This window comes from Pipra filicauda, unplaced genomic scaffold, assembly GCF_003945595.2.
Source record: "Pipra filicauda isolate LSUMZ 115617 unplaced genomic scaffold, ASM394559v2 scaffold489_size442543_pilon, whole genome shotgun sequence".
Taxonomy (NCBI): Eukaryota; Metazoa; Chordata; class Aves; order Passeriformes; family Pipridae; genus Pipra; species Pipra filicauda.
In genome coordinates this window covers 387,087-403,547 of record NW_024104630.1, presented here as the reverse complement: position 1 = coordinate 403,547, position 16,461 = coordinate 387,087, and the positions used below count along the sequence as shown (strand labels likewise).

General features: G+C 38.1%; 1 protein-coding gene across 2 annotated transcripts in view; it reads left to right on the top strand.

Moving 5' to 3' along the window:
- The window catches only part of XRCC4 (X-ray repair cross complementing 4), a 124,251-nt gene that overhangs the window by 31,586 nt on the left and 76,204 nt on the right, over positions 1-16,461 (top strand). Inside the window, exons 3-6 of one of the 2 annotated variants that reach the window (XM_039386517.1) lie at positions 6,682-6,848; positions 11,480-11,632; positions 12,020-12,123; positions 12,905-13,852. In XM_039386517.1, the coding sequence (XP_039242451.1) occupies positions 6,682-6,848; positions 11,480-11,632; positions 12,020-12,123; positions 12,905-12,939 (459 nt within the window). In that variant the 3' untranslated portion in view covers positions 12,940-13,852. Of the gene's footprint in view, positions 1-6,681; positions 6,849-11,479; positions 11,633-12,019; positions 12,124-12,904; positions 13,853-16,461 lie in introns of those variants that run through there. The other variant, XM_039386516.1, reaches the window with a different exon arrangement.

The following is a 16,461-nucleotide window of genomic DNA, read 5'->3' as shown; positions in this document are numbered from 1 at the left end:
CAGGGTGGGCACATCTGGGATTGGATGGATGGTGTTATAGAATGTAACATCTCAGGCCTTGGCAAAATAAACCCTTGCTTATCTCACCCCTAATTAACTGCTCTGGAGATTTTTTCAGCACCAAAATACCATGGCAACAAATACTGGGGTTACTGGGGTGTACAGAATACTGGATACTGGGGTTACCTCCGCACCTGAATTAAATTAAGTAAATTAAAATTGCCTGGGGATATTCCTAGACACAGAGGCCAAGTGATGGGGAAGAGTCTATGTCTATGCTGTTAAACTCTCTATAGCCTCCAGAAGAGGCTGGCTGCATGCAAAGTGACACTTGGAAGTGGTCCCTGGGATGCTCCAACTCCTGCAGTATTTCTGTGAAGTGTTTGGTGAATTGGTCACTGGCACAGACAGAGGACAGTAATTAGTATGTTCTACCACCTGATGATGTTCCTAGTTCCTCCTCATTTTACTATACAGGTGTAGCCTCCTTGCACTGCAAACCTTGAGGGGCCCACAGTTCCAAGAATTAGGTGGGTTTGACGGTGTGAGAAACAGTGGAGCACTCTCCAAAAATACTTGGGAACCACTGACACAAACTAGTGAAACCAGGTGGAATTTCATTTCCAGTGGATATGCAGCTAACATGATGGCAATTTGTGTGGAAGGTTTCTGCAGCCTGTAGTAAAAATCTGAGAAAAACAGCAATCACTTATGTCAGCTGTTTTGCTCTGGGATAGATGTAATGCCTTCGTCAAAAAGGAAGTTTGTTGTTTTGTTTTTGGTTGGGTTTTTTTAAGGATGAAGTAATACTTTACTCATGAATAACATTTCAGGAGGGAAAGGCAAGGAGTGTAGAAAGGCAGGATTTTTATCTTAAACTCATTTTTTTGTAGTTGCTGATCATATTTTTATACTGTCTGATGTAACTGGCCAGATTTCTTGGCTTCCATGGTACTTTGTAATATTTTCTAGCTTCCTAGAGTTTGCTGTTAGAAAAGCAACTTCTGCTTTCACGTTGTCATCACTGTATTGTGCAAGTCTAGTGTACTCGTTTCATTACCACACCCGGGTATGTCATAGTTACTGTTGAATGATTTCCCTGGTGATAATAGTGGCACAGCTTTAAAAACTCAAGACCACTCACTGATTGACTTAAGAAATAAAAATGGTATAATGCTTTCCAGATTCAAGCTTGTAACAATACTTTCTTTGTGTGTCAGCATCATTCATTTGTAGGTCATATTCTTTAACCTGTTAATGAATTTTCATTAACATTTTCCTCTTTTAAATACTTGTTTATTTCATAGTGAAAACTTACTTTTATCAAAGTATTGATTCTACCTTATTTCAGAGTCTGTGTGTATGTGGAATAGAAGAGGTAGCTGATATTTAACTGGCAGTAGCAAAGCTGATTCTGGAAATCACAGAATATCTGCCTTTCAAGAGCCACAGCTCTCAGCTGAGAAAAGAAAGTTGCTGTATCTTACGTGTGAGGGACATCTTCCTTTTAAATTCATTCCTTTTGAATTAAGTTAATTTCAATTTAAATAATTTGAATAAACACGTTCAGTGCTGTGCTGAGTGTTATGGCCGATCCTTAACTCTGTAGTTTCAGTACCAACAGTACGCAGGGGCATTGGTGGGTAATTTCAGGATAGTTCATCTGTACAGCAGATTTAGATAAGATATGAAGGAAAAATTCCTGCCTGTGAGGATGGGGAGGCCCTGGCACAGGTTGCCCCATCCCTGGAAGTGTCCAAGGCCAGGTTGGACAGGGCTTGGAGCAACCTGGGATAGTGGAAGGTGTCCCTGCCCATGGCATGGGGTGGCACTGGATAAGCTTTAAGGTCCCTTCCAACCCTTAACATTCTGGGATTCTGTGCTTGGGACAGGGCGATGACAAAAAAAATTGTTGTTGTTTGGGTCTGCAGGGGTTTTCTGCTTCATTGCAGGGGCCATAGCTGCTTTTACAAACTGCGGGTCCCCACAGAGCCAGGCGGGGATGAAGCAGCTGCTCCAGGCTGGTGGACTGCTCCAGAGTTTTTGTTTTCCCTTCAAATTCTCCTTTAATATTTCCCTGGTGAAAGGATGTTGCTTAGGCAATTCCTTGCAAGAGGCAGCTTCTGTCTGCAAGGATGTAGGTGTTCCTAAGTGTGCTAATACAGCTTGAAATACCGTCTTGGAAACAAAGCACAGGGATGTCTGAGTCCTATTCAGGGGCAGGAAAAGTGGAAGTTGAGTGAGGTGAGTTAGAGGTGATTCTGTTACAGACTATAGGTTGACTTGTACAATTAGAACTCCATCAGTGAGTTCACACACTAGGAATATCTTCATTTCAAAATCAGGCCTAAGTACCTGTAAGTGTGATCTCTCTAAAAATTAAGTGTTAATTAATTTTCAAAACAGAGAAGGAAAAAGTGAAATATTATAGGTTAGGATTTAATAGAAGAGACACACACATGCACACAGTGTATATATATGTGTGTATATATATATATATGTAAAAACACGCATACATATATACATATATATATATATATATATATATATATATATACACATATACAAAAACACTGTATCTATCCTGCCAGGAAAAGAAATGACAAATCTGTCTAAATATTTTCTCTACCTTGTGGAAGTACAGAATTCCTTAAATATATTTTGTATTAAAAAAACACTGTTAGAAAGGATTGTTAGGATACTTAAGTAATATAGAGAGAGATCATGACCAGCAAAGCACATGAAATAAGAGTTTCCAGCATGATTTTTTTTTTTTAATTCTAGACTAGTTTGTCACAATGAAAAATTGTTGTTATTGGAAATTAGCTCACTGTTAGTATTTAGCTTCAGATTCTGCCTCAGAGAGTGTGCAGGCATTGCTGTGTGAATGGCTCCTCCTTTCAGTGCATAACCTCTGGTAATTTTTGCCTTGGATATGATAAATCTCATTTTTAGTGCAATGTAGTAATGCAAAGATTATATAGCAGATACATAATATTTAATTCAAAATTAAATTTTAATGTCTCTATAGAATGAAGTTGTTTTCATACAGCTTTGGAGTTTTCTGTGAAAAATGTGTGCTGTCTCATATTTCAATAACTTTTATTTTCCTATGTGAAGGAAAATATATTCCTGTAAGCATAAGTAAGTAGAAGAAAAATTACTAAAGAAGCTTTTCAGTTCCTTCTGAAATATTTTGTGTCTTATGGTTGAGGTCACTGCTTTCTTCATCTGTAGAAGATGGGCAGGGTGAGAGGTGATGGGAAAAGGACATTTTTGTCATAAGCTTCTAATTCTTGGTTTTATTTCTTAAGCTTAAAATATGGTCCAGTGATACATGTTGACTGTGATTTCTGATTATTGGAACAATTTTCTAAGTCTGTCTTTGTTCATCTTTGTATGTCTTTAAAAAAATAACAATTTAAAAGAAATCCCCACAAACAATGAAACAGCTATTGAAGGGGAGCAGTGTGTCAGTCACAGTCAGTGTGGTGTCCCCTGGGACCTCTAGCAGAGCTGCTCCTTGTCTGTATAAATGAAGTGTTTAGTGCTTCAGTGTTTTACATAATGTTTCCTTGAATGATCTGAAAGAGGAAGCAGAAGGCACATTAGTTACATCTGCAGATGATACAGAGCCAGGAAGCCACAGCAACTGTAAGAATGGTGAGAAATTTAAATTGATCTGGGGAGCAGCAACGTGCAGGAATTACAAAACTGACAAAAAATTAAAATTTACCATTAAAAATTTACAAAATCACCTTGGAAACATGATCCAAACTAAAGACACCTTGTGTGTCAGATTAGCTCAGTAAAGTGTTAATGATGTTTTCTTTCACTCCTGCAGTGAGCAAGATCTGTTTACCTTGATATCCCACCCAGTTAACTCTTTGTTATGGTATCCTGATCTTCAGCCACTTCTACTGAATTTTCCTAGAATTGTTTTCAGTGTCACTACTGTGGTTTTGGTGATGAAGGACAAATAACTAGGCTGTTTCTTGGTTTAGTTGCAAGGAAAAACTAAGCGATATGTAGGAGAACTGAAATGGTCCATGCAGTGTCTGAGACACAGAAAACAGAACAATGAATTTTATTGTAAGAAAGTAGATAATAGTCAATTGCTTTGCATAAAGACTGAATTAAAGACTAAATTTCTAAACTAAAATTCTAACTAAATTTCTGAACTAAAATTCTCTGTGTCTCTGGTTTATTTATAATTACAATTGCTTTTGAAATGTCTGATTTTTGTTTGGTGTGATTTTAGTTGGCAGTGGTATCAGGCTTTCAGCTGAAATCTGTTGCTACTCACTTAAACCCGTTTTTTAGGATTATGCATATTTTGTTCTTTTGTGCAGAGAAAACTGTGATTATTTGTCCCATTTAAACGAATTTGTTTAATACCTTGTCTCAGTTGATTATATTAAAGCATAAGACAAAAGTGATGTACTCTCCTTGCTATTTCCTTCACAGTACAAGTAGGAGATTGTGTGGCTGTTTTATCTCTGCTACTGTGCCTCTCTCTTTCTGTGGGAAGTATTCAAGTGTGCCGTGAAGCCTTTATCCAAATAGTGTGGTGGTGGCTTGCAAGTGATGAAAAACAGTTTCCTTTATGCAAATGTCCACCTTTGTTAATGCTGTCAGACAGCAAGTGTGATTCAGGGAATACACGCCAATCTGTGGGTCACTGATAATGTAATCTAATTTTCAAAAATAAATTGAAAGCATCTTTTCATCTGCAGCCATCAGATGTATGTCAGCTAAAGACAACAACACGTTAGAGACAGCACATGTGAGTTTGCAGGAAAGGTATATGGTTAATTGGAAATTAAACCTTTGGGTTTGTCACATTTTCTAATAGACTGACCTTGCTGGAGAAGGTCATGATGGTATCATGTGTTGTTGGCAGAGACTTCCACAGATAAAAGATCCAACTTGAAGGACTGTTACTTGTTTCAAACAATGCCTTTGAAATCTTTGTGTGCAGTTATGTTACCAGGCCTTTTTCAGTAAAACTTTGTGTTAGTGAAATTTGCTATTAAAAAGGTGTTAACAAACAATATGCCTTTTTTTTTTAATGATGTCTTTTTTTAGTTATTCTCCTTGCCTTCCCAAGCAAAAAGAGGTGAAAAAGGAATGAAATGGCATTTCTGATTTTAATAGGTGAGGAGCCACAACACAGGTTGAACTCTCCCCTAGCATGTACCACTTACATTTTTATATATTTTAAGATGTTATTGCTGTGTATTCAAGTTGAAAATATGAGTAATAGTTCTATTCATAGGGAAATGCAATGCTTCTGTCAAATTTTATGTCAGTCTTTTTGATAATTACAAGATGCAAAAGAGGACCCCTTCTCCTTCTATGTACCCCTCACCAACTCGATGTTTCTGCAGGCATTTCCAGTGGAAGCCAAGTAATTTAAATACCTTTTTTCCCCAAAAGTTCTGCTTGTATTGTGGTTTAGAGCTGGCCAAAATCTGGGTTGTGTCATCCAGCCCACTTCTGCATTTCTCAGGAGCTGCTCCCTCAGTTTTCTGCCAAGTCAGACAGTGGTGCTCCTGGATGTGGCGAGGCTCAGAAAGCCCCATGAGTGTTGTGTAGGCTTTATCAGCTGCAGAAGTGTGCCCTGAGGTAGCTCAGGTTCCCCATCCTCTGCCCACTCCAGAGCACCAAAGCCAGGCCCTTCATTTCTGATTTGCTTTTCCTCAGATAGCATGTGTGACCCTCTTCAAGCAGCCTCAATATCCTTCTCCCATTGCCCCAAACTGCCATATTGGGTATTTGGGTATCTTCACCCAGCTTTGCACACTTATAGTTCAGCTGGTGCTGGTTTGTATGTATGGCTGAGCCATAAAAAATCATAACAAAACCAACAGTTTTCTGTTGTTTTTCCCAGACACAGCAGAACAAATCCGTTCAGACCTCTTGTGTACCCTGAACAACATCCCTACTGCTGAAGAAATACAATAGTTCATTATAGATCCTGTCTTTTAATCTCACTGAATTAACAAGGCTACCTATTTAATTGAAGGACTCTTTTTATTGTTAAGAACTTGCTGTCTGAACCTTGGAGGTGACAACTTGCTGATTAGATTTTAGATATTATCTGTATAAACCACAGAATGCCAGGATATTTGGGGCTGGAAGGGACCTCTGGAGATCATCCAGTCCAACCCCCTTCCCAGGCATGATCACCTGGAGCAGGTGACACAAGAACTTGTTCAGATGGGTTTGGAATGTTTCCAGGCAGGGACACTCCACACCCTCCCTGGGCAGCTGTTCTGGGCTCTGCCATGTCCATGGAAAGAAGTTCTCCCTCATGCTGAGGGGGCACTTGTTGTGTTTTGGTTTATGACCATTGCTCCTTGTCCTGTCACTGGGCACTACTGAACAGAGTCTGGAACCATCCTCTGACAGCCCTTGGGGGTATTGGTGTGGATCGATGGGATCCCCTCTCAGTCTTCTCCTCTCCAGAGTTACCAGGCCCAGCTCTCACAGTCTCTGTTCATTAAGGAGATGCTCCAGACCCCTCATCACCTGTGCAAATAATTGGCATGTAGATTATTCCACATTTCTCAATTCTCTGTATGACAAAGTGACTGTTAAGTATTAAAATCTATTGGAGCAAAGTTTTGCGATCCTTCCTGTGCGGTTGGGATAACACACTCTGTCCTTGTGTCCTAGTTCAGACTTGGCTCTGTGAAGCTGCAGGAGGTCCCAAGTCCAGCCAAGGTGGTGAAGGAGCTCATTGGTTACTGCCTGGACAGCCTGGGAAAACTGCAGGCCAAAAATGAGCACCTGCAGAGAGAAAATGAAAGGCTTTTCAGCAACTGGAGTGATGCAGAGCAGAGGTGAGTTTCACAAGGTGAACACAAGTTTTTATGCACTTGGAAGGTGTTTCAAGCTCAGTTGCCCCCAGCCCATGTAGTTGCAGATCTTCTTTGTCAAGGATACAACTAATATTACAAATTTGCAGTTAAAGTTGGTTTTAGCTTTATGAATTAAAAACAAACAAACACTTAATTTCTATTGAATCCTCTTCACTTTCATTAGGAAGCCTTTTCCTTAATGTTATTTTTTTATAATTCTTAGCACTAGCAGTTTAAATTATTTACACTTTTGAGTGGGAAATAAGTTGCCATTGCTTCAATCTGTTTGCCTTGTGGAAGCAGCCAGAGTTGGAAAACTAGTGTGGTATTATGGGAAAAAATGCCAATATTTCACAAGAGATTTTTATAATTGCTGTTGCATTTATGATCTGAATTGTCTGTCACTCTATAGTGTAGGAATCTGCGCTCGTTTCAACATAAAACTCTTAGCACAGAGAAGTCAAGAGATTTATCTTGTTTTTCTATAGCTTTACTTTAAAAAAAAACACATCTAGGAAGATTGATGAAAGAATGTAACTAATTGGCATTAATTTACCTTGAAAAAGAGACTTATGGTTTTCTTTCCCTCTCATTAAAAAGAGTAACAATTTCTCCTGACAGTATCCCTGACAGGTATAGGGCCTCCCTAAGTAGTGTTTTAGTGCTTAACAGTGTAATTGAACAATAGTGTATTGTATAACCAGTACTGCATTACATGCTGATATGTAAGAGGCATTAGTGCTTGTATCAATTTCCATGGTGGGGTGGCACTTTTACTGGGTAACCCCAAAGAATAGTTGGAAAAAAAAGGAAAAAAAAATCACAGTTGCCTGACAAACTTTGCTCTCAGAAGCTGTGAAAGCTGGTGGATTTCTTTGGTGTGCTTATAGTTTGAATAGATGAAACATGGGTTTTCAAAATGAACTCTGAAGGTTTTATGGTCACCAGTCTTTGGCCATGTCTAATAAACGGAGAAGAAAAATAATTTTAAAATAATTTTCACCCAAACAGCGGGACTTATTTTTTTGGTTTGGGTTTTTTCTTTGGTTTGGTTGGATTGGGTTTTTAAAATTCTTTTTGCCACAACCCAGTCTACTCTTTGCTCTTTTGCCTCCAAAAGCAGGACCCAGTTTCTCAGAGCTGAACAAAGCTCTGCCTGCCTTTGTTCAGCAGGCAGGATTTCAGGATTTACATTCTGTATCACTCGTGTTGTTGAGTGGTAAAACATCAAATGTAAAGCACGTGATGTGGAGAATTGTGCTCCCGCCTCTCCTGGAGCTCAAGCATATCAACTCCACAGCCTCAAGCCTTGCAGTTCCCTATGCTCAAAGTCTCTTTTCTCAGGATTTCATTAGAATTAAAACATAGCAGGCACACTTCTGCGGGTTGGTTTTATTCTGGTTGACCATGGGGCACTGGATGGAGTAGTTCTATCATCCCATTTCCATTTCCCTGCTCCAATTTTCTTGACCATCACAGAGGTTTTGTGAGCAAGTGGGTGCCTGGGGATGAGTGTGTGTGCATGCTTACCTCAGGGATAGATGAGTTAAAATATCAGAGCAAAATAGCTGTTGTTCATATTTCATATAGATGGTTCAAGGCCAGGTTGGACAGGGGTTGGAACAACCCTGTTATTAATTGTAATAATCTGTAGCAAAATAATCCCTTGAACAATAACAATTAAATTTCTGATTTGGGCATGGTATGTATTTTTTTTTTTCAGACGTCTGAAATTGGTGTAGACAAGCCAAATTCAAAATAACTCTTATTTATGTTGTGGTCAACTACAGTGACAGTATATTTAAACCACAAATAGCTTATAAAAATGCAAGCTAGGTACTTGGGTGCTTGAAACTGACTCTTCAGCATTAGCTCATCAGGATTCCATACCATTGCCAGTGTTGTGGGAAGTGTGGCTCTGAAATGCAATGAAGCAGTGCCGTGAGATCCAGGAATTATTTTAGAGCCCTGAGAACAAGGGTAAATAACAGAGATGTTGAATTCTTTTTTTCTTAGTGTTGGATTGTGGACAATGCCACTAATAAATAAGTGCCAGTAAGTTACACAGTTCACGTTGACCTCTCTGAATTGTGTGTGATTGCTCTGCATTGAGGCAGCACTTAAAAGAACTTGGTTTTCTCAATTTATTATTTGTCATAGGGGTTGGTTTCAGTGGGCTGTGCAAGCCTTTTGATGCCTGTCAACCTAGGTGCTTTTGGCACATTAAAAGCATTGTGCTCACACAGCAGAGAGATCTGAGGATACACAAAATGGAAAGCACCAATCTAGCCATTAACCTCCATTTATTTTACCATGCTCAAAAGTTGTCTTTGAGATGAGCAGTTCCTCTCTTTGGCCTGGGGAGATGGTATTTCAGGAAGACAAATCACACACAGGCAGCAGCATGTGGTGAATGGCAATTAAATTTTGTTTTTGTAGTCTGTGAGGTATTGGAATGAAACCCAGACAGCTCTGCTTGGTGGTCATGTAATTCAGGTGATTCAGTGAATCCTAAAGGCTCCACAGAGCCACCCCACCTACATAATTAATGCATCCCTGTTCCTAAGTGGCAAAGGATTGTTGCTTTTTCACTGCTCTGTTTTCAAGTACCAGATATGCCATATAATAGTATATTTTAAAGGCTCATAACTTGCAAATACAGCATTACTGTAATACTGATTTATACTGATCGTATGCTGTGCCAAATTAATGTCATACCTGTGTCTGGTGAATGTGTTTGTATGTGCATAACTTTAAAAAGAGAAAAACAAAAAAATGTGTTCCTGTAAATGAAAGCAATCATATAAGATTAACTGATGGCATACAACTAATAGGTTTTGTGCACAAGGAAGAGTTAATATTCTAATCTATGCATACAGTTGGTATATATATTTCAAGATGCTAATTTTTTGCTCCAGAGACTGAAGAAATTGTCTAGAATTGCCATTGGTTCCTGTACTATACTACTTACAGTACAGGCAGCATCAGCTTTACTTCACTGGAAGTTCCCGTTTACGTGGATTTTCATCAGTGGATGTCTTTGCAGGATTCAAGGGCCTCACTGAAATTATCTTTATATGGCACTTTTTTTGGCCAAATGAGCAAAATTTCTTAATGTAACTGTCTGAACCAACCCCAACTGCTCCAACACAAACCAGTGGCTTGGCAAAATAGAGGCACAGCAGTGATCACTTTTGCTGGTTTCTGTGGGAGAGGGGACTGTTCTATAGGATTTGATACAGACAGGATTAGCATATTTAGACAAAATGCTTTTTTTCACCCAATTTTTAGGTATACAGGCACAATTAGTGTTGAGCATGTCCAGGCTCTTCTGGGTCCTTTATTAGGGTTTATAATTCTTTGTGAGTTGTCTATTTGTTTCCCACTAAACAGTTAACTTCCCTTTTGTAGGTGGAAAGTCTCCTGGTAGTTGATTAGTACATATGATCTTTCATTTAGGCATTATTGAACTGATCCATATGGTAATGATGTTCTGCTATTTGCATTTAAATTAGATGAATTATTTATCAACTATCAAGCATATCCCTTAAGCATTGCACAGTAGACTTAATATTTCATTAGATTTAATTTTTTTTTTGCTACTGCCTTTCTTCTTACATGCGATATGGTTTTGATCTGTGAACAAATTGATTAGTATTTATGTAGGAAGTCTGTTGAAATATCTTACTTTATAAGTGAGTATTGTTTTAAATCTGTTACATTTTTGGGTTTAATAACAAAATAAGCCTCCTAAGCTTTTCTTACCAGCCTTGCACAGATTGGTGAAAAGAATGTTTATAAATTTGACTATTTGCTATATTTACCGTGATCAGCAAGATTATCAAGATGTTTATTTGCTTATTGTGTACACAGCTAAAAAAATGTTTGTGGTTCAACGCAAGGATTAAAAGGTTATAAAATATAGGATACAAATATGGAATTGCATTTGCTACAAGTCATTTCTTGGGCTCATGTTTGCTTGTATTCCAGTTTTTCTTTGCTTATGAGATATTATACATCCGTGTTCTCAATTTTATATTTCCAATGTGCTTCATTTTATTGACATTGACTTATTCAAAGGTGCATATTAAACTTCTTAAAAAACATGAAGAATATTTTACTCTGAAGATACTAATTAAGAGCTTTTAAACATTTTTATGTTTGGGGATTTTTTTCCCTCCTCTTCAAATATATTTTACATCAGACTGTGTAGTCCAAATTTGAGACCTGTCAAGCTAATCATATATATTTATAATCTCATTATGTGTATCCTGCCAAGGTATACCAACTATGGTGATTCAGTAGTGAAAATAAAGAACACTTGCCTATTTAAATTTTAGTTGGAGCTGTGCAGGAACCCATAAAAAAAAAAGGCATGAAGAGAAATGTTCACATTTGGAAACTTTCCCCTTTTGGTAGCAAAGTTCATTTCACTTTTCTGAGGGGGGAAAAAGAAAAGCTGCTGTTTCAGACACGAGGTGCTGGACTGGTATTGCGTGGTTTGGAATGGAGATTCCTGTAAGAGGAAGTCTGACCTCACTACAGAATTTTCTTCCAGGAAACAGCAAATTATTTTAAGAAGAATTAGCGTAATAGTTAATTTTACATTGCAGGCTGGAAAAATGTGTGGAGGCTAAAGAGAAGCTGGAGGCAGATCTTTATAACCGTTTTATTCTGGTGCTGAATGAGAAGAAGGCAAAGATAAGAAACTTACAGAAGTTGCTGAATGAAGCCAAAGAATCTGCAGCAGATGCCAAATGTACCAGGTATTCCTTACATTTCTTGGCTTTCTTGGTATCTTACCTGGTGCATATTTTAGTTTAGTTTAGTTTGCATTCCTTTGGCCCTAACAGGGAGTGACAGTTCTTCCTGACTGAGAGTTAGTTGGGTTATCCATAACAATGCTGTTAGTAGTGGGAGAGAAGGATTCTTCCTGGCACCCCTGCAAATAGCAGCATATTGCTCTGGATGCTGTAACTAAACATCCAGTGAATCTGTCCTGTTTTCTGTGGGGCTGCAGCTGATTTTCCATTCATAGTGTGTCCCTGCCATTTCCGTAGGTGGTAATTTTCATACACATTCTCTCTGAATTATTTGATTCCTTTGGGAAACAAAAATATCTATTTTTTTTCAATTTTTTTAATGTTTTCTAGGGATGATATAACTACTACTCAGATGGTTATAAAGAGAGAAAATGACTATGATGCCAGCACTGATGAGGAAAGTGAAAGTTTAACACGGGCCTCATTACCATCAGGTAAGACAGAAAGTATTGTCTTTGTGTGATATCACAAACAGGCTTTATGTGAATAAACCTTAAGGAAGGTAAAATACTACCTGACAGACTGCTCTGTGACAAGCCAAACCTGCAAGCCTTAAAAACACCTCTCTTGAAGCAGAGGATAATACTGCCATTTTCAAATTAGAAAGAGGAGATTTAAAAGCATATTGTGCAAGTGAAGGCACTGTCACTTCTTCCAAAATGACAAATTGCACACTTTGCAAAACTAATGACAGTCTAACAGTACCTGAACCATCAACAGTTCCATTTGAAATTCTGGGAATCATGATGTGTGCGCAATGATTGATAAAGTGTAAAATGTAGTTCCTGACAGTTTCAATAGTGTTTAAAAAGATGGAAAGAGAGGAGGTTTAACAGCTATAAAAAGAGCTGTGTGTGTAAATGGAATAGAAATGTATTTATAGCAGAATTCACTTTAATTTGTCAGTGAATTTTTGGTCTTGTGAAGATGCTCGTGAAACTTAATTTGACAAATCTTTCCAGGACTAGAATCTTGTAAAGTGTGTGGGATACAGCGATGGCCCATTCTACAATACCAGATACCATGAATCAGAATTTTGGCAAGTTTTTGACAAACTAATAGGAATATACAGGACAAATAAGTTTCAAAACTGCATTGATAGTTGCTATATGGTTATATGTGTGTGTATGTATATATATGTGTGTGTGTGTGAGTGTATATACATATATATATTTCTGTGGGTTCTCTCACTGGAGCTTTTTATTTCCACTGTAGGTAAAGGTAATCAAGACAACACTGTGTTTTTGTAAACCACCAGTTTTCTGTGCATACCTGGGAACCAGGAGTGTCCAAGACCCTGATACCAGTGATAAACAGCTTTGTCACTCCTATGAGCCTGTTTGTTGAGGGCTTTCTGGGGTAATATCAATTAAGCAGAGCTTTCAGGCAAATGGAGAAAATTGAAATAATGGAAAGACATCATTTATTGTTGTTCTGTGCTTTTCAGAAATTTTTGCTTTCAAATGTTGGTTGGTCATTTCAGATGACAAGGTGAGAAATACTTTGTTTTGTGAAAAGGCAAGGAAAAGTGGAAGATGTTGAGTCTTTTTCTAGATTCAGGGGGACTTAACTAGTTCAGTGAATGAGTTTTTGTTATACATGCTTTTAAAAATGAAAACAGCCCCCACTGCCCTGCTCAGCCAATTGTGGACTGATCAGTGTAATAGGAAAATATAGCAACTGTGTTTTAATTTGCGTTGTAAACAAAAATGTGTTTTCTTTTGCCTTTGAGGGCTGCAATAGTTAGTATTTTGTCCTGACTGTAGAGCTCTTCCAGCAGCAAAATTTGCAAATAATATGAAAACTGTAAACTTAATCCTTTGGGTAACTCAATAAAAGTTTTTCAAGGTAATGGCATTGTTGCACCTGCACAATGAGCATCACTTAGGTCGGGTGATGCTCCCCCTGTGTGCACAGCTTTATGTTTCAATGAACAATAGAAAAGCACAGATATGTGCTGAGTATCTGAAGTCTGGCCTAGGATTTTCAGATGCAAAAAGAAGTCTGAGGCAGACCATGTCTCCATGGAGAAAACAGTGATTCAGGGATGAGTGGAATGAGTGGATAAATGAAGCTTATAGATACATGAAACATTAAGGACTGTAAGACATAAAAGATATGTAAGACCTGTAAGACCTGAAGGGAAGTTCTAGCCAGGTGGGGGTTGGTCTCTTCTCTCAGGCACTCAGCAATAGGACAAGGGGGCACGGGCTTAAGCTCCGCCAGGGGAGATTTAAGTTGGATATCAGGAGAAAATGCTTTACAGAGAGAGTAATCAGGCATTGGAATGGGCTGCCCAGAGAGGTGGTGGATTCACCATCCCTGGAGATTTTTAAACGCAGATTGGACGTGGCACTGAGTGCCATGATCTAGTAAATGGACTGGATTTGGACCAAGGGTTGGACTCGATGATCTCGGAGGTCTTTTCCAACCCAATCGATTCTATGATTCTATTCTATGATTCTATAATACAGATTATATTTGTGTTTTTTTTCTGATTACCTTAGTTTTCCTATCTCTTAGTCAAACGTGAAATTGCTTTTCCTTTTGGACTTGGAGTTTCATTGTGTGGAATGTAGGAGCCAGTAAGAATTAAAAGATCTTTGAGTTCATTTTAGTAGATATTGGTGAAACCCACAATCAAGAGAGGAGATCATAATTAAATAACTTCTTTGGAGGGAAGTGAAGACAGGTGGGTATATGCCCATATATGCATAGTAAGAGTGCATTTCCACATGTGCACGTCCAAAAAATTCACTGGGAGTTGAAAAAGCAGTGGTGTTCAGCAGGTGATTTAGTTTGTGTTTAGAGGTGAACACTAGGGGTAGTTCAGTCATAACGGTAGTTCTGTTCTGTCAACTAAGGAGGATGTGAAACAGAAGCTGTGAAACACAGATGTTGTAAAATCAGTCACCTACTCAGGATATGTTGAACTACAGAGTTTAAAACTCTGAAGATTTTGCTTAACCATCAATAATTGTTTTCCTTCCTTAATTTTTGGGGCACTGAAGGCATTCCAGTGGTTTTGGAAAAAAAACCTACAGATACTACAAGAAAATTAAATGGTATTTTTTTATAATAAAATTAAATTATTAGTCTGGTGTAGATCTGATCCAAAGATTGGAACAGGACCCAAGGAAGAAAAATATTAAGAAAAAGTGTAAGAATGATTAATCGCAATCTTTGTAAAGGGGCAGAAACTAGAGCCTGAAAACTGGGACTTGTTTCATCTGTGATGAGATTCCCAGCTGTCTGGTCAACTAGTGAATGACTTGCATAAGATATCGTGTTGCACAATGTTTTATTCAAGAAATTAGAACATGGAAATTAACATAACATGAGATAAATACATTTTCAGATGAGCCTGTCTGTTTGTCTTAAAATACAAATGGAGAGTTATCAGTCCTGGTATCTTTGGAGTGTGAAATTGAGGGTGATTTATTTAAACCAGTTTGCATTTTGTGATACACCAACTATGAGCAAAATGAACTAACACAGTGTAATGCCATGATTTTCAGTCCTTTTACAATTCACTTGGGAAAACCAACAATATCTCCAGCTGGGCTTAGTGTAGCTCCTTCTGCCAGCTAAAGCTGGGATTATCTCCAGGGACTGCCATCACCTTCCCCAGGTGGGGACTCACCAAGAGCTCCTTGATGCAGTGCTATGTCAAGTTTGGACATCCAGGTTTGAAGAAAAATGTACATGTTACCAAGATAGGGACAATAATGTTGTGATAAGAGTAGAAGCTTCCTCCTTACAGTAGCAGATAAAGTGTAACCTAAAAATTTACCTAAATTTTTAGGGTTTTTGGCATTTACAGTACTATTTGTAGGTGATTTAGGGTTTGCTTTTTGACAGCAGTTTCTGCTTCATAGCTTAAAGCCAAGATCAACTGAAACATGGCAGTTTTTGTCTCTAATCTACACAGAGATGTAGTTAATGCTTTGTATTGTAAAAGAAAAAACTAAAATTGAATTAATAAGTATATTAAAGTGCTCAGAAAAACAGCTGATGTGTATGAGAAGTAAAACTTTTAGAAACAGTATTACATTTATAAATAACACTGTATGTCATTCCATACAACAGCTTTGCCCATTGAGCCATGAGCATGGGGTGAAATTTATATGAAATACTGGTTAGGATTGTGAATGTGAGATTGAAAAAGACACACAATCCCAGCTTTCACTGCAGTTTAATAAATACTTATGCAGCAGCTACAGATGATGTGTCAGATCCCTTGTAAATGCCTTTGAGCTCCTGTTTGAGAGAGGAAGGAGGAGATGAAGGAAATCCTTCTACGGTTCTTCATGAATGGGGTGTTAGGAATGTTTCTTGGGAGAGTGGGAAGTTGCTTTTGGTTTGGATTGTTATTGTTTTGGTCCAGGGTTGGTACGATTCTGTCTGAGTCACCAAAACCAGGTAGTAGTTGTTTTTTTCCCCACTGGGACATCAACAAATTTTCACCAACTGGAGCAGGCTTGGAAATGTCACAGAGGTTTTGAGTGGAATGAGACTGTTGCTCTTTTCATGTGCTGTTGCCAACTGGACCTGTTTTTATTTTAAGGGGCTAAAAAAAAATGGCTAAAAGTGGCCATTACTATATTCCTCTTAGTCCACAAGAGTGACTGGGTGACTTAGCATAATGCCACCACACTGGTGCAAGATGTTTCTGTCATTTTAAAATTCAGAAACACTTACTCTTTAAGTAATTAATTTAATTTAACTAAGTAATTAAAGTATTCTTTAAGTATTCTTGTTTAAGGACAATC